The sequence below is a fragment of the Gavia stellata genome, chromosome 7, assembly GCF_030936135.1.
Source record: "Gavia stellata isolate bGavSte3 chromosome 7, bGavSte3.hap2, whole genome shotgun sequence".
NCBI classification, from domain to species: Eukaryota; Metazoa; Chordata; class Aves; order Gaviiformes; family Gaviidae; genus Gavia; species Gavia stellata.
This window is the reverse complement of record NC_082600.1, coordinates 14797164-14817974: the sequence shown is the minus strand read 5'-3', so window position 1 is coordinate 14817974 and position 20811 is coordinate 14797164. Positions and strand designations below refer to the sequence as shown.

The following is a 20811-nucleotide window of genomic DNA, read 5'->3' as shown; positions in this document are numbered from 1 at the left end:
AGGTGTGGAGTTGAGAGCATTAACCTGCTAAGATCTGAGGTCTCTTTTGTAAAGAGAATTTTTCCTTAAAGAGGAGATGGTGGCTATGGGTATGCCTCTCTTTGTTAGTGTGTTGAAGGGGACTGATTTTCCAGGAAACTCCAGGTTTTGTTCTTGTAGAGAAGAGAGAAGCTATGTTTAGCTTTCCAATTAAAATTGGAAAATACCGCGTTTGTTTGTGTCACACAAATGAACTCCTATGAGCTCCTATGAACTGGGACTTGCTCCGGTTCTAGGTTTTGGCAGGTTGGCCTGAATCAGCCCTTAAGATAAGAGGAGGAAGGCAAATACTGTATAAACTGTTCCATTATCAGAATTGTCTTATCAGAATTTTGAAAATGGGTGAAAGAACCTGCCTTTTAAAAAATAAAATTTATCAGTGTTTAAAAAGGAATACTATTTTGTATATGCTGAATTTTAAAAGAAATGCTGTTCTTGACAAATTATTTTTTCTTAATAATTCTTGTAATTTCATTCTCACTAATAAAGTTTCAAGTAGTAATTATAAAACACATGAGAGAGCACAAGCATTGGCACACTTCATTTGTGTATGGAGAGTGTGATTCCTGAGTCTCTACACTCCATCTCTAAGGTTCAGCGTAGGACTTTCTGCCCCAGAGTAGGGTGAATGAAATGCAGATCAAGATCATACTCTGGCTTTCTCTTTTCTGAGAGTCCTTTGCGTAATTCAGGTGGTCCATCAGGTACTGCCTGCAGCCTGTAGGCATTATCCTAGCTCAGGATCCCTGTAGATAAGTGATACCCTGCAGCCCTTCCACATGACCCATCTGCAGTCTGGATACCCTGAGTGTCAGTGGGAAAGTCCTTAGGGAGCATTTTCAGACTGTCTTGGTTCCTGTATGAGAGAGCCTTCCACAGGATAAGGATTTAATGTCCTTTTATTATGCTTTATCCCTTCTCTTTGCTGAAGAGGCTAGACTGAAGGCGCTTCAAATATGAGGTGTGAAAATGTATATTCAGTTTTGGAAAAGAAAAAGTACACATGGGCAGTTTTGCTGGAATAGATGGATACTTATTAAGAGTGTCTTAGGAGAGCAGGGTTATTCCATGTTCTGGAAAAAGCAGTTTTAAGTCCAGGTGCTGTGGAATTCCTATTCCCTTCAAATGCTCTAGAATTCTGTATCGATTGCATTTAATAGGCAATTTTTATTTTTTATTAAATTATATTAAAGTATATTTCTATGCCTTGCCTGTAAATATACTTGAACATGAAGAGTGTGGAATGGTAAGGACCTCACCAATGAATTGCTGTACAAAACTTTTTTTGGTAAATTAGTCTCTGCTTTTAGTAGCTTTTGATAATGAACCTTAAAATAACTGCTGAGATTTCATGTTTTTATAGTAAATCATGCTCCAAATATTCAATATTTAAGAATGATGTATTAAGTGTTCCAAGTAGCTTACTTGCAAATAGTCAAGTAGATGAATTAATTATGAACTCATTAATGTGAATTCATTCATACTTTATATTTATAATGGACCCTTTTCTGTTCAGGAACTGTATAAATTTATGCATAAAACAGTAATGGAAATATGGTAGCAAGATCAAATAGCTTTCTGTTTTATAAGGGGTAGGACTTAGTTATTTGTGTTAAGAAGCTTTACTCAGTGTTGAATAGTTTACAGATGGTATGTAATTTTTTAATAATTTTTTTTAGTTCTGATTTTTGTCATGGTTTTATAGTGCTCTTTTCATGTAAACTGATTCTAAAACTGCTACTACTTCATAGTGTAGGTATTCTTTAGTCCCAAAATATGGTAATTTGGCATAGCAGCTCTAAATAGAATTAAGTGTTAATTTCAGCTTGGATACTTTTAATACTTTCCCTAAACAATATAGGTGCAGAACTGAAAAACCTGATTTTTTTTTTTTGAAATGTGAAAAAGTAAAATTCAAAAATTGAAAGTTAAAAAAAAAAAGGGAAATAAAAAAATGTATTTTTTCAGAGTCGTCTTTTAGGAAGTGTATGATACCCAACTGAAATTACATCAGTCTGTCCCTTAAAACAGTATGTCATGCATATTTTTAAAAATACATGCAAATAATCTCTGTGGAGACCATGTCTGCATCCATACATTCCACTGCTTAGAAATAGATGTACTTATTGATATGTCTGCAGACACAATCTCATTTCATACAATAGCTGTATTTAAATATGTTGGTTAACTCATTTGAACCCACAGGTTGATATACGGCTTATCTGCCTTGCTGGATTACCAAGGAGATGTGGTTCAGAGTTCACTACATTTTCTGATTTCCCATTTAATATTTGAAATGGAAATGAATTCTTCTGGCAGGAATATAAAATTGGAGGTAATAAAAAAGGCTCGAGGCTGAAAGGGTGGAACTAGCAGGCTTTTATTTGAGTTCTGCCACATATTCTCTCAATGACCTTATGCAAATCATTTAACCTCTATGCATATTGGTTTTCCATATGTAAAACGTGTACCTCTGGATATCAGTAGGTTGTTATAGGGCCTAATGTGATAATTAGATCCAGATCTTGCAAAGTGTTGAGTAACCTCAACTGACTCTGTCTTCAATTAGAATTGAGGGCACCAACCCCCCTCTTCAGCGTTCAGATCTCATGTAGTCAATACCCAATTATCCAAGTTAAGGAAGGAATAAGATCACCTGCATAGAGCAAAAGCACAAACACAAAACACAGGTCAATTGGATTATAAAAGTATATGGTGGTAATACAACGCAAGATAGAAAGCCTGATGATGCTGGTGATCCTGGGACCAGAAATTCTGGTCCAGCACCAACAGGCGCTGCCGCACTCAGGTGATGGGTGCCATGTGAACACAGCTGGGTGGCTTCCAGCTGCAAGGTGGTTAATGTAGAGTTGAAGTGATTTTGCAATGGGCTGGATAATCTCCTGACACAGACAATCAAGAATGGCCTGACTCTGTAAAGTGCTTCAAAGTCATCTTTGCAAAAAGCCTTTGCTCAGAGGGTTTAATATATTTACTACTTTTATGCTGTAGAAGTGTAGAAGCTATTTCGAGTACCAGCTTTTTGAATGCTGCCATATTTTTGTTCTGAACTTTGTACATAGAATATTTATTAGACATTTTTATTCAGAATAAGATGAGTTTAGTGTATCATGAGCAGAACTTTCCCTTCCTCCTGCAGTCTTCCTTTCAGATGTAACGTGGCTTGAAGTTTGCTGCTTAACACCAAATTTGTCTTTGGAATTTGGCCAGCACACAGTAGTAGTGTTTTGTGTTCACTATTAAAATCTAGGGTTTTCTGACTCATCTAGGATAGCTTTCTTTCCAAGAGTTGAGGGGTGAAAAAGGAAAAAAAAAAAAGTATGGCAGGAGAATCAGACAGTACCTTTCCCAGTAGGGATGCTGCTGCAGGCTGCAGGCTAGCACATACTTTGCCTTTCAAAAGGAGACAATCAGTCATTCTTTCTCCCCCAGCAGATTGTAAAGGATTACAATGGTGCAAAACTCTGACAATGGAGATCAAAAGGAAGAAGCTGGAACAAAGAAAACATAAAGAGCTTTGTTTGTAGGGAGAATAAAATACTTTAATATGATAAATTCCTGTTCTTCTAAAGTCTAAACACGTGGCCCCTAGGAAATTGTTCAGTTGCCTGGAATTAATGGTATGCATTCTGTTCTGGGGGACAGCGATGGTTTGTAACTGGCACACACACAAACTCTGTATCGAACCTTCAATTAAGTCTTCTATTTAACACTTGACAGTCAAAGAAAATGTTTTAAAATAAACCAAATATAAATTAAAGAAATCCCTCTCCATTGAACTTCCAAATGGCAAAACTATTATGCCATTTCACTGTATCTCTAACAATTAAAGTTATTAGTGCATTTTGCGCAAAGGCATAACGAAAATAAAGTCGTATGTTATTCTTGAATTTATTCTGATTGATTTTTGTGAGGGTCAGAAAGAGTGCTAGACAAGTTTCAAAACATTACTAATATCATCAGTTACTGTTTAAGAGCATTATGCACTATTTTAAAATGTATTTTATTGAAAAGCTTTTATTCCCCCCCGACTCCCCTAAGTTTTGGTAATTAAATATATATATATATATATTTAATATTGGCCACATTTGTTTACCGCAATTCAGTAATGCAGCCATCTGAAACGTTCATGCTATGCAGTGGTATATGTGTGTATATATGAGGATTTATTTTCTTGTCCTTAATGTTGCTTTTTTAATAGTCTTTGTCTTCTAGCTGGATCATCTGTCTTGTTTCTTCAGATAGCCTCTTTGATTTTCTTTCTTCTTTTTTCGTTTGAGTCAGCATTAGAAGTGGTCAGTGTATTGGAGCATTGCTGAGATTTTGTCATTCAAAGATACATTGGTGTTCTTAAATGTATGGTTTGAAATGATCAAACATCTAATTGAGTCAATAAGCACTGTGTTGTTTACTCTTGCACGTGACTTCATATCTTGAAAGCATGCAATTATGTCTTTTAATGTAAGTTTGTTTGAAATGTCTTGTTTCCACATTTTATTGTTGCATTCACTTTTTATTCTGCTTTGTTTATGCACCTCTCAATCTGGATTAAGCAGGTCTGTGAACCTTCTCAATGCATGCAAACTGAAAAAGCCTGCTCTAAGGTGAGGGATCCTTAATAGCTTTGTAGTGTTGAAGCTCAGTTTCTCCTTTCTGTTTTGGTTCAACACATAGAAAGTGGCTCTTTTAGTACAAGCATTAACATGGTAGAACTGTAATTATCATTCCCATTTTTAACATTATCAGAAGTACATGTTTAAAACTTTCTCATCATTGATAAATGCATTGCAAAACTTAAATAATAATAATTTCAGTTATATCTGGATTATCTCACGCTAACATAATTTTTATTATAGGGGTGTTTCATTAGACCGCATTGCTGTCTTAAACAAGTTAAAAATTGTGTTACCAAATGTTATCTGTTCAAATAATTGAAAATGCTCTCCTTTCGTATCACTGATGTGGAAGCCAAATTCTGGAATCCAGTTATACTCTTACAAACCTGTAAGTTAAGTGAATATTTTCTATCGTTTTAAATTCCTCCTCAGGTGACAGGGTATCTACTGTAGCCATGGAAATAATCACTGGTGTTTAACACTATAGCTGCCAAAATGTGTATATGCCAAAATTGAGTTAATATAATGGACTTATAATCCTCTTTTCCAACCACCTGCTAATACTTCTCACTGGGCTTTTGTTGTTGTTGTTGAAAGTTTAAAATAAAATCTGTCAGAAGATAGCATTGCTAATTAGTTCAGGCAGTAATGGACATAAGCCAAAAGAGTTTGAAAGAACTTTGTTCCTGTGGTAAAAGTAGTTTTTATACTGATATGAGACTTCATTATTCAGAACGAAGATAGCATTGCATTCTTAAGCTTTAGTCCCACCCACTCATTTTTTTTATCCACGAGTTAATCTTTTGAATGTTGATAGCTATAAAAATAAAACCCCAAGCAACATTAAAATTAGTTTAAAATTGCTTCTGTAACTTACATTTTTTCTAACATTAGTGTAATTTGGTGATTTTCTTAATTTGATTTCATTGTAAGCTGATATTGCCTCTTCTTTTCCTTAACCAGCAAAAGATGCCAAAATAAAGGTTTGATCCTGCAAAATCTCACAGAGAGGATGTTTTTGCAAGTACTGTATATAAAGTAGTGGAAGGACTCGTGCTAATAAAGATATTTTATGCGGAATAAAAGTCCTCAGTATCAAGGCTTTATTTTTTTAACTGGAATAGTATTAAATTGGATGATGTTATGAGATGCGGGAAGAACAGTTAAATGTTACCAGTATATTATTTAATTTACTAGAGGGGTTTTTTTTATGCATTTGACATTGAGGTGACTTGGATAACGTTAGGCTAGTGTAGGAGACACTTGTTTCAGAAATGAAGACAGAATTACATTCTTTTTATTGCCTTTTCCCTTCTATGAATGTATTTTGTTCTGTGCCTGTGTGTAACTTCGCATTCTGCTTGCTCTCTTACATCATTCTCTTCACAGAAACAGTATTTTTTTTAATTTCAGCTTAATCATTTGAATTGTGCTTGGTTTTTAATACAAAAACACAGCACTGAACATCTGTCCTACCATCACATGTTCCAGAAAGTTTTTTGTCAAGCTACCTGAGATACAACTTAACATGCATCTGCTCTGCGGAGCTCCCCCTGGATGGGGGCTTCCTTCCTTTCAGAAGGGCCGTTGCTTTGCAGAAAGTCTCCAGTTCAGTTGTTCCCATCGTTTCTGTAACTGAGCCTCAGCTGAGGGGAAACATTCCCTTCCCCCCTGGTAAAAAGACATGAGGGAGCAGGAATATATATATATATATGTATATATTTTTTTTTTTTTAAAAAAAGTGTATCAATGATAGTGTACAGTTGATAAACTGAGTATTTTTTGACCAGACAGAAAAGTGTGTCTCGTTTCCTTTAGTTATGAAGAGCCAATGCCTCTCTCTTTTGCATCACACACAAAGTGGGACAGAGCCTGAGGAGCTGACTGAGATAACAGGGTAGGGATATTTGTTAGGGGCTGATGGGGAGGTCTGGAACAGTCCTCAAGGACGTTTGAGATGAGCCTTATGCTAAGCAGAGCATCCCTGGGGGTGTACGAAGGTCAAGGGGAAGCTGGCTGAGGATGGTAAAAGGGGTGACTGGGATGAGAATGGAGCCTTGAAAGGAGCAAGAACAGAAAGAACTGAAGTTTTCAGAGAGGGAGGGAGCTTGTGTTTGGGATTTGGGTAGAGAGGTGAGAGCTTGAAAGCGGTCATTGGTGTCCATGGCTTCTGGGGTGAGAGAGCCACTGAAGGTGGTGGTCATTTAGTTATAGGGATGCTATAAGTAAAGGGGATGTCTTTGTTTTGGTCTTTGGAGTGGAGAAAACAGCACAGGACTGGGGTGGGGGGAGATGAGACCCTGACAACGAGTCCTGCTGTTCAGCTGCTGCCATGGGGGCGATTCCTGCCTCGGTCCATGTAACTCTGCCTGTGCCTTTCTGCTGCACAGGAGTGCAGCAAATTGAAAAGCATTGCCCAGGTCGGGGCCTTACCCTTAGCTTCTCCTTCTCCTGCTAGGAAGCACTGCTTTAGGGAGAAGTGCTTTGGACTAACAAATAACCACAATGATTTGTCTCCTATTCGGTGTAAGCTCTGAGTGGGCTTCTCTTAACTTACTAAGTAATACTGCTTGTGTTTTGGCTCACGTTTTTCCATCAGAGAGAGCTGGTTGTCTAAGGGGTGCCATAAGGTCATACAAGAGCTCCCTGATAACTATCTTGGCAGGAAGGATGGTTGAGGAATGAGAGAGTAAGGCAGGCTTTAAGCCTTTAAGAAACACCTTGTCAGGAGATGCAGGGAATCTAATCTCTTCGTACATGTAAGTAGGAAGCATACATTTTTGACAAGCTAACCAAAAAATGCAGGCTAGCTCACCATTAATTGCACTTTGGGGTATGTTAAATACTAGCTTTGAACCACAGAATAATTGATACTGAATGAAGACACAAAGTTAGCTTGCTGGTGCTCAAATTTTGACCTACTTCTGGCATTCTCTATAGTCTGGCTGGAGCTGTCAGGTAATATGCTTTCTCTTTAAATCTTTCACTTCTTAAGAGATTCCGAAAGTCCAGAAGTGTGGAGTAATAGTCAGAGATTTGAAATGTGACCTGAAAAATAGATATTGCAACTTACTCTATGATACTGTTTAGCCCATCTTCTATTTTATGATTAAGGAAAAAGCAGTATGTTTATCTCTGTTGCACCAGCTACTCAGCAAAACTCTTATGTAGTCTCTTTAATAAATCAAGTTATGATTAAAAACAAAGTTGTAGTCATTTTTGAGGTCAGCATTCTACTTGATACATTTCTCAAAAATATTTGTTGTAGAGATATGTGCTTTTACAAGTGCCACTGTAAAACTTGCTCCTTTTTTTATTAGCACTGTTAAGAGAACCAGTTCAGCTGAGTGTGTGTCCCCAGGTGGTCGGAGGGAAAGCTATGGAGATTCCAAAGGGAGTCGCAACCGCACTGGATCCACCAGCAGTTCATCTAGTGGTAAAAAGAACAGTGAAAGGTAATGTTATCTAAATATCTATCTCTTTTCTCTGTCCACTGCCCTAATAATGAAATTAGTTTCTTTAGTGAAATTTAGGTTCTTTAGTGTAGCAAATATTGGAAGCTTTTTTTAAAAGCTCCAACAGTTGGATAAAAATGTATTTTTAAACATTTTTAACAGTTTTTCAAATGTAGATAAAATTTATTTGCCTTATTTCCAAACCAGGAACAATGTGAGAACCTTGAGTTGCCCCAAAAAGTTCGTAATTATTAAACATACCTTTTCCATTATCTTAATGGTTCCCCTTTGTCTTCAAGTCCCTGACATGCACTACTTCAAGTTCCTGATTGTTGTGTGTTGACCCCAGCTGGCAGCTAAGCACCACACAGCCACTCACTCCCTCTCCTCTCTTCTCTCTGCGGGAAAGAATAGGAAGAGCAAAAGTGAGAAACCGCATAGGTCAAGATAAAGTCAGCTTAGTAAGTGAAGGAAAAAGGAAGAAAAAACAAAACAAGTGATGGAAAGGCAATCGCTCACCAGAGACTGATGCCCAGCCGGTATCTGAGCAATGACTGTCTCAATCTGCGCATCAGATTAATGAGAAATGGAGGAGGAGGCTTACATGCAAGTGCTATCCAGTACAAAGTGGAATAAAGGGATGCCTATCTCTGTGTATCTCTGATGATGCTTCTCTGTATGGCTGACAGTACAAGGAAAAGAGAATGTCTTGTCCAAGGGTTTCAGATTCAAGACGGTCCTGAACAAATAGCTGATTCGTTGATGGTGGTGGCAAAGTCACAGTATTGCTCAACTGGTTCTTTCCCATATTTCCTAGACAGATTTTAGTCTTGGCCATTTCACTTGACCTGTCCTATTCCAGTTTCCTATGCAAAAAGTGGTGTTGATGGTACTCTTTCACTGTCACAGATGATGTGACCATAGAAACACAACGTTAACAAAGATCACATAATAACATAATTTACCTGCTCTGTCTGGGCATCAGTGCTGTCACAGGAGATATTGCGCTGCTCATCAGCTGATGGGCAGCCCAATGGTACAGCACAAAACATCCCTTCCTTTTCATCCCTTCAGCATCTTCTCTTGCTGTAAGGGGTGACTGAGGTTGTTGTGTACTAATGGACAGCCTAAATATGGGTGATTACATTATTAGTAGTTTGCTTTCTGGCCTACGTTTTCACCTATGAAGCAAGACAGCAAGCGTACAAAGTTTATGAAACTTGTGAAAGGCTTAGCAAATTATGGGAATAGTGAAAAAAGAATACCATCAGAGAAAATTATAAACCTGTAATATTTACACAAACTAAAAATTTAGCCAGTCTAAAATCATCTTGGCATTGTGCATCTGTGCATGTGAATGAGGTTTTTGTAAGCCGACAGAATTCTGCAGGACTGGGCCTTCTGGTACTTGTGGAAATTTGACTTTATCTCAACATATGGGGGTTTTTTTCTTAATTTTTTTTGTAAAATAAACAACAGATAACTGAATAGATGTGGTTTTGTTTTTAAGATTTTTGTACTTTAAATTTCCTAAAAGACTGAAATATAATTGCAAAAAAAAAAAAATTACTGTAGCAATTAACTCTTTATGTAATCCATAAATAAATACTACTTTTGAGAGGAAAATCAGTATTTTATTGGATTACTTAGGAGCCAAGTCTCTTTCTGCATGTGCAGACTTGGACAAAATTGTTACTGAACATCTCGGATTATTCTAGCACAAGGTATGTATACCTTGTATATATGCTTCTGATAGAATACTGCCGAAGGAGAACCCCAAATATCAACACTCAGGGGCAAGTGAGCCTGAAAGTTTTAAAAGGCAAAATCAAGCAAAAAATATCCAGTGAAGGGACTGCTGAGAAGGTAAAAAGTTTACTGTTAGTTTAAGCTGGAAATTCTGTGAAGTGTTGCAATAGTGCTTAACTTGATGCAGCTACATTGCCTCAGTGAAGTAATTAACAAGGAGCTGCTGTTTTCTGTTCTCATCTCTTGAAGCTGATGGATTTTTCTAATGTTTTACTTTTTCTGTAATTAGATGGGAATATGAACTGGAATATTTCACCTACCAATGGTGAAATGTCATTACTTTTCCCATTTACTGTAGTTTTTCAAAAAAGTTTTAACAAACATATGATGATCCGGAAGTGTCCTTTCTCTGTGTATTTTACCTTGTCCAAAAAATTTCGTTAGATCAAGTCCCCAAAAGGTGAATTCTATGTGTGTTGTGCAGTGGAAGATATACCTGTCAAAATCTAAATATAGTGCTTTGCAAAATCTGGTTTTTTGAAGATATGCGTGAGTTCCTGCTACATGCATAAGGTGATAGTTGTCTGAAATTAGCTATATGTTAAAGCTACTAAAGAAATCAGGTGAGAATATTAATTAGATTGTTCATTTAAATTACGAAAAGATATGACTTCTAGCAGCTACATAGAGGTACTGTCCACTTGAAAGATTGATCCCGAATAGCTGAGAAATAAAAACATTACAACATAACTAACAGTTATGTGCAAAATTGTTTTGTTTCTGCTCTAAAATTGATCACGGTACTTGAAATGCATTTTTAATTTTTTCATACTATTCTAACAGAAGCCCGGTGGTTATATCATTCTGCAGTTGTTCGGCCACAAAGAATTGAGCAACAGCATTGATCAGCAATCATGTACTTTGGACTCAGGGAGGAGGTCCAGCACATAAGTGACGCAATGCTTAAATAATGTGCAAGTATCCCAAAGAACTAATCCAAGAGCACGTGTTAGATTGCCTTAGCTGGAGCTAGTGATGTTGGTGCCACTATCAGAACAATCATTGTATGGTTAGAGAGTTTTCCCTGATTTCTGTCACATGCAGCCTGAGGGTGTTCAGCACCACGGCTCTCAGCTCCTTGAAGAGTGTCCTTATCCCATGGAAGAGGCTGGCTAAAGACTTGCCTTATGCTTCCTGTTGAAGCTGGGCCACTGTGCAAAATATAAAACAAGAGTCGTAGGACTAGAAGAAAAATGAGCATGATTCTGTATGTAGGGGGTTAAGGCTGTCCTCCTAAAGCTAACTGTATGTGTGAAAGCGTGAGGAAGAACGTGTTACTTAACCATCTACTTACGGCCTTATTATTTGTATCATTGATGCTTATGGGTCCCTTCCAACTTGAGATGTTCTGTGATTCTATTCTATGATTCTATGTCTGGTCTGTAGATGAAGCTTAAAGCAGAATGCATGCCACGAGTCTAAAAAGGCAATCATGAAATTATTGTTTTTTAAAGTATATAGAGTTGTTGGCTGTTACACAAAACCATAATGCTATAGAAAGCTATTTTAAGAAGCTTTAAGCATAAGGAGTAAGGAGATGACCATAATCTCCCATGCTACTATGGGGTGTCCCAGGGGTAAGCCTTCCTAAGGGTTAGATAAGTAGGAAGTGACTCAAGTTCATGAAAAAGCAAAAGGGTCGTCAGAGCTCTGAGCTGTGTGTGTGGTTAGGGTTTGTATAATTAGAAAGCACACATGATTTGCTTTATTACTGTCATGAATCAGCCTTTCACATTAGCTTGATTAGCTTGAATAAGTCAGCATGATCTGTTCAGAACTAGGGACTCTTTTGTGTCTAATATGGTAGCATTTCTGACTAGTGCTTCATCCCTTAAAGTTTTTATTTTCTAAAAATATCTTCATTCATAAGATAAAATGTTACTCTTGGTGTTAAAAATGGCAACACATAATGCTATTTACATAGCATGATGAGATTGGCTGTGTATGCCAGCTTGAAGCATGAATTTTGATGCATGATTAATACAAAGGCTGATATGAAAAGTTGCTAAATTGGTGGGTAGGATCAGTAGAATTTGTTTTGTTTTGTTCTGGTTTTATCATTAAGTAAATGTATTATTCTCAATAGAACTGTCAAATCAAGGCAAAAGGAAAAATACTGTAAAATTATTTGCTACAATTTCTGTTATAGAGAGGGAGAATCTTTTATGCTTAGAAAAAATTGTGTGCAAAAATCCAACCCACTTTCATTTCTGTCTTTTGGTTTCTCTTTATCTGCCCACTGCAGTCTAGGAGCGGATGCGGAGATGGCATCACAGCTCTAGGGATACTTCATGCTTCAGCATTTACCCATCAGAATGATAGGATCCTTTTGGGATCACCCTAAGAAACATACAACAGTAATCTGGTATTTCAGAAGTCTTACTGGATAGAAAGAAAATGGAACTGGGGGGAAAAATAACTGCATAATATAGCTTTCTGTCCCTTTCATGCTTGATCAGAAACAACTCCCTCAAGCCTAATTATACAGGGGCGAAGGACAAAGCAAACAAATGACTGGCATTTCTTGAAAAAGGTTGCTTCTTTCTGGCCAGGCTAATACTATCCAGGGAGCTCCTCAGCTTTTCTGCCTCTTCCTTTTCCACATGCTTCATGTATTTTCCCCTCAAGTTTTGCCAAACATTTTCTCAAGACAAAAAGACAAACCATTTCAGGTTGTCTTCCAGGCAGCAGTGCAGTGAGAAAGAGAAGACATTGTAATCGTGATGGATATGTGCTTTCTGGGTTTTACCAAGTACTGTCATTCACCAAGAAACAATTGGGCAGTTCCATGTTTTATATAAAACTCTTTGGAAAAGCAGGATTCCAACTTCGGTTTGCTCATTGAATCCAGAGAGAACAAAGCCATGAAGTAAGCAAACACCCACACATGCACTGATACAGTAGCCCCCCCTGCTCCACATATGCAGAGAGATTTTGTAGTTAACAATATATTCCTAGCTTTTTTCTTATAGTTGTAGACGGCCTTAGTGTAACAAATCTCACTGACTGGAAACCAAAACTGATGCAGCTACTCATGACCAGTTTCTGTGTTCTCTTGTAGCTGGACTAATTCTGCAGGAGAAGAGGGTTTGGTAGTTAGTGGAGGAAAACGTATAGTTTTGGGAATGTAAGGGGAACGGAATGTGAAAGTTGTAACACCTGCCATCAAGAAGCCACAATGTATGCTGGTTTTAATTGTGTCTGCCTGGGGATTTACCTTGTAAATAATTGAATTGAAAAAGTGTTTTTAATTATATGTACACACACAAAAATATTTCATAACTTTTATATCATATTTTTAATTTTGTATTATATTGATACCTTTATATCTGCAGACTGTATGTGCGTGCTTTTTAAAATAGATGTTTCTTCATTATTTTCACAGCAAACCCAAGGAACCAATATTCAGTGCAGGTAGGAACTTTTAAAATTTTTAAGCAGACTATTGTGATAACATAATAGATTTTTTTGATTTTTTTTTTTTTTTTTTTTCTGTGGATGCCTAGGAACAGGTATTGGGAATCTAAGTATGGTGCTTACAGGCTACTGATGACATATTTTTTAAAAAGTTTATCAGTTTGCTCTAGTTTTTATTGGTCCAATAGGTTTATTTTACAATTAGGGTTCTTTGTAAGAAGGCAAAAGGAGAAAAAAGCAATGTCTTCTTACCCCAAATATATCTTTCCTTTCAAAGCAGTATTAAGGTTTTATTAATTAAAGCATATGCCCAGTTCCAGTTACGATGCTGTCATGTTAATTTAGTCATAAAAGGGAGCCATCAACTGCTGTTAAAGAATGCCACATCTGCCCCAATGCCTCGTAATAAAATTTGTCAAATTACAAATAAAAAAAGTGGTACTACAGTTTTGGAGGTCTATCTTTAATTTGAAAATTACTTTAATTTTTTCTACTTATGTGTTATCCCTGTAAAAAGATTTCAAAAGTGAAATAGTAGGTATAAGTGAAAGCAGAATTTGTCCTTGTCATTAGACAGCTACAAACTTTTGAACCGTACAAAGTGAAATAGTATAGATAACAGTTATTTTTGTTCTGAAAAACCAAGGGCAACTAAAATAAAAGCTTTCTTTTAATGAAATAAGAAAAGGAAAAAAGCTGTTGATTTATCAGATGTATCATATTCTTTTTGTGTATGGTTCTGTAACAGTAATCATACATTAAGCTGAAAAAGTAGAAAATCTTCTGTTTACTGAGCTGATTGATCAGCATCCAACAAAGCTCTTAAGCCATACTTCAGGGTTCAGTGTAATTGATTTTGAACTCAATAATATATAAAACTAAGTAAGACCTTAAGTATTTTGTGGCAATACAATCACTGTTCATGTCCCTTTCATGGAAACTGTTGTTTTAGAAAAAGAAAACTTCTGATTCACACAGAACATGCTTTTCTTGTGTAACGTTTCTCCTTCCCTTGCACCACGTAACCAAAGGTATTTGGAATAATTTTCCTTCTGACACTTTCCCCATAGGTAAAGACCAGTAATTAAACAGATGTGACACTACTTCTACCCTTTTAACCGGGACAAAATTCCTACTGAAATTAATGATTTTTTTCTAAGAAAGTTATACTTGGTATTGTACTTACTTTAAGCATATAGTTGCCTGTAGAGCTTAAGCTAGTGTTTTAATGATAGAAGAACTAAACGGAGCCCCTAGCTGGAGGAAAAGGGTTTTGTCTGTAATTACCCAATGTACGGCATGGAGTATGGCTCAGTGTTTTGTCAAGTACCAGGTTAGCCTCCAGCAGAATACAACTGGACAGCCTGTAGAGCAGGTATTTAGTGAGTTTATTGTATTCAAACACATCTTTATCTAGCCCTTCTGTCTCTGTCTCTGTAATCACAAGGGAAGCGCCGTGTGACACACTGCAAAGGTAGGCGTCACTTCTGAAAACCTCATAGCTCTCGAAGCAAAATGGTACTGGTGGGATAAAAGCTCAATGTATAAACAGCTATTTTCTAACTTGCGTGCATTTTGCAATGTTAAAACTTTTCTAGTTCTTTTGAATGAAACAAAAATATACCATCTATTATACAGTCTCCTGAATTATAACCCTCAGGTGCACTTTAATAATAATAATGGGTTATAATTTAGATTCCTGTGGACTTATTCCAAAGAATTTGAATTAGAAAAAATATGTTGCGAGAGCTATATGGCAACACGTGGATGTTCACTGTGTTTGAAATGATGTTCTGCACTTTTGCTGAAATTCATATAGAATTTGCCCCTTTGCTGGCTGTTCTGCTGTTAGCCTAACATGATTATAGAAGCCTTGGTTTTTTCCCTTGCTTTTTCTTACTGAGTAGACTGTAGATTTTTCTGAATGTTGAATAAACAGACCTAGGCCTCCAACTAATTTCTCAGTGCTTTTTAGTCAATGTCATAAAGCAGAGTTACATTTGGTAAACATACCATATTGTTTTCTAAAGCTTTAGCTAAATTGTAGTGTAAATATGCACAGTTTTGATGCATGTTTATATCTGCGATATAATCACAGATTTCTCTTGCTTTTTAGAGATAGCTAAATCCTAAAAGTTTTTCCACTAATCAGCATCTTTCAGCTTTGCAACAAATCTAAAATGTCACAAAGCAAAGAATGTTTGTTCTCAAGGCAAAGTTTTTTTTAGAGAGTCTTCTACCTCTGTGTATTCTTTGTACAATTTTATGCCGGCAATCAGTAGTGGTCTCCTTTGCAGATCCTACTAGTATTCGCGTGCCTTCTTATTTCAGTTCAGTAACTGTTAATTTTTGCAGTTATTTTCAACAACAATTTCAAATTTACAAAATTGCAGATGTAAAAGATACATTTGTCTAAATGTTTCACTATTGGTCTGTCTTTGTAGTTTGATGATTGTCTGTCTTTACATCTATATCTTCACATTTAGAACTTTGCTATCTTAAAAACTTAGTTAAGAAAAGTACAAAGAAAGGGATGTAGATTGATTATGTAGGTAATACATTTGGATTAGTAACAAAAATGAGTATAGATGGAATTAATATTACCAAAAGTTAAAAATAAATAGGCAGTATGTATTTCTGTGCCTGACCTAGTCAGCCTAAGTTCCTCTTTATAGTCAGGAGACAGAGAGAGGCATTCTGAAGGCATCATTTATATACTTGGTATAATATACTTTGTATAATTTGCTATGCTTGCTTTTGGACATCTGCTTTAAAATGTGACTCATTTGTTCAAAAGTACCTGTTTCTCCCCATTTACTCTGAAAAGGAGTCTTGAGTGACTAGGTCAAATACTTCCAATGTAGATGGCTAAATATAAGTTTTTTGAGTCCCATAAGTTTCAGGTGAGAAAAGCAGTTCAATGAATTAAACTTTTGTTCATTCCCAGCCTTTGATAAGCACAGTCAGTGGTTGTCACTGCTGAAAAGCTATTGACTTCCAGTGCACCAGTATCAGTAATATCGGCATGTGTTTCAAGCTCATTAAATAGATGCTGCATGCGCATACAAATAGTGCTGTAATGCTCTGCTATTTAATGCTCTACCCTCTATCCGAGTAGATTTTTAAAAACAATTCCAGTGTTCTAGCATTTTAAGAAGCATCTTCAGCTCCAACCATTTGTCACTGTTATTTCACCATTATTATTGCTTCTTTTTAGCATTCCATTTTCTGTTGTTTTCATTACATGTATGAGTTCTGTAAATGAAGCTAGAGAGCCCTAAGTGTAACTTTACTGTGACAGATCAGGTAGATCTCTTTCCCAAATGAATTAGTCTAAAGGCAAAATACACATACATGTAGGTAATACAGCATAGCTATAATGTTTATTTGTTCAATCAGTACTTTTTAATAATTTAGTCAGGATTTGTAGCATATGCATTATTTCCAATTAAAATAAAGCCTTAGTTTTCAAATTAAAAAAATAATTATATAGTTGTAATGATACTTAATAATTCATAGCATAATTTTAACAGTCCTAAATTGTATAATTTTTTTTCATTTACATGATTTTGTTACTTCTGCCCTTCCTCTGTGCCCACGATTATTCTGTCTAGTAACTCTACAGATGTCACTGACTCCAAAACTGCTTGATTCGCATGAGAACAAGGCTGAACCCCTTGATCTGCCGATGGAGCAGCAAGAGCCAGCACGTTCTGAATCTGGACAAACTTCACCAGAAGTTCACAGGACACCCACTTTGGCCTTGCCAGTTCCCAAAAGTCCTAGTCAGACCTTCATGGCATTTCCCAGATCTCCTAGTTTTATAAGCCCCATGAAGTCCCCAAGTCAGTACTTCCAGATCTGTTATTAAACCCTGCTTCTCTTCCCCAAAAATATTTCTTACCAGTTCAACACATTACTTTTAGTATTTTCTTCTAGAAATGTTTACTTCTGTCAGCCAATTCAGTTTTTGTAGCTTCTCTCCTGTATGTCATTTTCCTTTCTTTTAATGTGCTGTCAATGTTGTAATTCCTTTTTCAATGTTTAGTAATTCTTAAAGCACATATCTTTTCTGCATGTACATCAGCATAATTCCTTTCACTAATTGTTTCTGTTCCTTATTTCGAATGTATCTCTAACACTGTATCAAGTGTAAAGCATATCTTTACACTGAGATGCAAAGAATGCAACTGGATATTGGAAAATACTTTAGATGCTGATGCTCCACTGTAAATATTGATAAAAAAATAAAATTAATTTTAAGTGGCATTTCTGCGTTAATTGTAATCTTTGATGTTTTCCCCTTTGTTTTTAATATTTAAAACCCATAATATTGTAACATTATTTTTCACAAAAAAGTTCTGATTTCAGTCCTTTCAGTTTTGTAGTTCTTCATGACGTTGTTTAGTTCTAATTCTGCTGCTCGAAATATTTAGAGAAAAAAGGGACTTTGTATGTTTAAAAAAAAATTCTGCTTAGTGATTATGATTTAGGTGGGGAAAAAAAGCCTGCTTAATTTCTAAGTTCGACATTGCATGTCATTCTGTAATTGTAATGCACCAAACTGTTAAGTGGGAAGGGATGGAGGAGCACTGGAGTTCTCTACTGATTTTTTTTGTGTGTGTGTAACACTAAACATTTCTGACCTTTTGTAGAGGAAGGATACGTAAAAATGTTTCTTCGTGGACGTCCTGTTACCATGTACATGCCCAAAGAGCAAGTGGAATCTTACAATTTGGAAGCAAAAGTAGAACTACCAGCCAAGAGGCTTAAACTGGAATGGGTGTATCCTTTCTGTGCTGGAGGACTACTGGAAATCAATAATTCCTTAATGATTAGCTTCAAAAATTATTTAAACCACAAGTATAGCAAAATTAAGATCTTTATTGATAGGGTTTGTTTCATTAGTGAAGTGACATTCCATTCAAATAGGTGTTAATTTCTTGAGGCTGCTGTTCTGCACCTTGTGAAGTACAGGGTGGCAGCTTAAGAAAGATTTTGCTTAAATGTTGCCTGAAGGTTAAGTCTGAAGCATGCTAATTATCTGCTTAAACTAAGCATATTGTAAGAACGTAGTGAGCTGTGATTATTAATTATAGTATGCATAAAACAAGCTCAGGTTTTTTGCTGATTCTCAGCAGTAATTTATTGATTTAAATGGTGTTTTATAAAATGTGCACCATTGTCCTTTAGAAGATGCTATAATCAACTTCAGTACTTGAATAAGCCCTAAATTGAGTAGCGCTTTGCAGCTGATAGATGCTTACCAATAAAATTCATAAGATGTCGTATATAATATAATGTTTGAATTTAGATTTTAAATTGTGTTTAAGCACCGTAAATACTGAACAACCAGAATTTTCCACTGACTTCTATGAGTGGATGTAATAACAGAATTCTAACTTGAAAGAAATGAGTGTTTGATTACATACAGAAATTTTCGCATTTCACTTTTAAATATAATGAGAGAATATATTCTTTATTGAAAAAAGAAATGATATTTCATTTTTTGTAAAATCTTAGTGTATGTAATAGATGATTCAAGATAAAATATAAAAACAACAAGATCTAAGTCAATATGCACTATCTTTAGAGAAATGAAGTCTTCATAAGGTTATCTATTTTAAGAAAAAGACTTTTTTTTGGTCCCAAACAGTGCTAATAGGAAGTTACTTTGTCTTCATAAAAAAGAAGACAGGCTGCAAATAGTCTTTTTCGGAGTTTTATAAATAGAACTGCATGTGGTTTCAGAATGCACACAGAGAGTTTCCAAAAGTCCCATTGTCTTCACAAGAAATTAATGACAGATTTAGTAACCATTCTTATTATTCCTATTGCAGCTGAGCCTGTAGGTTCTACCCCACTCTGCTGGATCTGCATAGATAATGCATACAGAAATAACTGAAGATGAGTTAAAAAACAAATAATCCACAAATTAATAAAACGTCTGAGATCAGAGTGATAAATACTGCTTGCAGCATTTTACCATCTAATCATTGTACAGGCTCTCACCATATATCACAACAGAATTGAATGATGTCTTTTTACACTTGTAAAGTGCCTCTTGCTAGAGGGGCCAAAGGATGATATGGGAGAAGGTGTTAGGATGCTTGCTGAAACAACAAAAAATCGAACCATAAAACAAAACAGATTGTCATTAGCAATATGTAGATGGCAGCTGAAATTAGTATTTCAGACTATTATAAGAAATTATAATTAGAGGAGGTCATGATTTCAGTCTCATTAGTTTCTCACTTAAGCTTACTTAAATGACTGAATATTTGCCAAATGAAGTATTATTTTTAGTTTGAATATTCATATGTCCTTCCAGGTGTGTGTCTGTATACCCAGCAGAATCCTATATATAAAGGTTGTCTATGAATAGAAAAGGTATGAACTAATAAAATGATCTAACTAACCCTAAATGGCTACTGAGGAGGGTGCATGTTTTTCCAAAAATACTGTGCTAACTTTATCAGGTTTTAGTTTCTTTGCAGTTAAACCCAATCATGATACCCATATTTAAATTTACACCAATGACTAGGTATATAAAAGACTTCTTAAGGAAAAAAAAAAAAAACCAAAAGAGAAAGAAGATAATGCCCAATTTACAGATGACGAGAAGAAAAGCTGGTGTCAGGAGCATAAAATAATTTAAGGAGAAAGATGAAGACAGCAGAAAACCAACCGATATTGCAGGCATTCATTCCAGTTAAGTTGGAGAAGCTGAGCTGTTTGCCTGGAGAGTAACAGAACTGGAGTAGGAGAAAACATCTTTGTAGCAGACAAATCAGCCCGGCTGTGAGATTACAGCCAGAAATGCTTTCTAATGTAAGAATGGGGATAGAGAAACAAGATACTGGATGTGAGATGGACAAATGGAAAGGGCAAAGCAGACAATGATGAGAAACAGAAGGAAGAAAATCTGATGTGTGTAGATTTCAGGGCATACCTGAACCCTAAGGGGTTTTACAGTCATGTTAGCAGGTATCTGGGTGGGCCAAAAAAGGTTCAGACCACATCAGATATATTCAGACATGAAAAAACAGAAATGCTGAGTGATGAAGTGTGAGGGAGGGCTGGAGGGGAGGTGGTAAAATCTGAGTGAGAAGTCAGCACTAGGGACATCAGGGCAGGAGCGGAGGTCTGCACGGATCCGTTTGAGACCAGCTCACTTGGTGAGCAGGAGGTTTGAAACAAAAGCTGCAGGCCAAATGAAAAGAAAAGGTCAAGATAACATTCCCTGAAGTGCCAACTCACCAAATCCAAGTTGAAGCTACTGAATCTGAGTGTGGGAAACAGTGAGGAGGAGATCAACCCCAGGAGTTTACATCTGAGAAAAAAGGCTGATAGAAAGAAACTGAGTGTTTAACAACAGCAACCGTGCGAAGGGTTGAATGCGGCATTGCTCCCTACAGGACGAATCGTAATCTTTCCCATTTAATAGCTACTTT

At 36.3% G+C, this 20811-nt stretch overlaps 1 protein-coding gene and 1 long non-coding RNA gene across 5 annotated transcripts in view; one reads left to right on the top strand and one right to left on the bottom strand.

Moving 5' to 3' along the window:
* EML1 (EMAP like 1) overlaps nt 1–20811 on the top strand; it is a 130440-nt gene that overhangs the window by 81270 nt on the left and 28359 nt on the right. Inside the window, exons 5-9 of one of the 4 annotated variants that reach the window (XM_059819688.1) lie at nt 4617–4664; nt 7997–8131; nt 13326–13354; nt 14805–14831; nt 18013–18142. In XM_059819688.1, coding sequence (XP_059675671.1) covers nt 4617–4664; nt 7997–8131; nt 13326–13354; nt 14805–14831; nt 18013–18142 — 369 coding nt within the window. Of the gene's footprint in view, nt 1–1845; nt 1852–4613; nt 4665–7996; nt 8132–13325; nt 13355–14804; nt 14832–18012; nt 18143–20811 lie in introns of all 4 variants that reach the window. The other 3 variants (XM_059819687.1, XM_059819690.1, XM_059819689.1) reach the window with 3 other exon arrangements.
* Nucleotides 8070–20811, bottom strand: part of LOC132317316 (uncharacterized) — a 30304-nt gene continuing 17562 nt past the window's right edge. Inside the window, exons 2-3 of the long non-coding RNA XR_009484057.1 lie at nt 8393–8529; nt 8070–8106 (exon numbers count right to left, since the gene is read on the bottom strand). This is a non-coding gene — a long non-coding RNA (uncharacterized LOC132317316). The remainder of the gene's footprint in view (nt 8107–8392; nt 8530–20811) is intronic.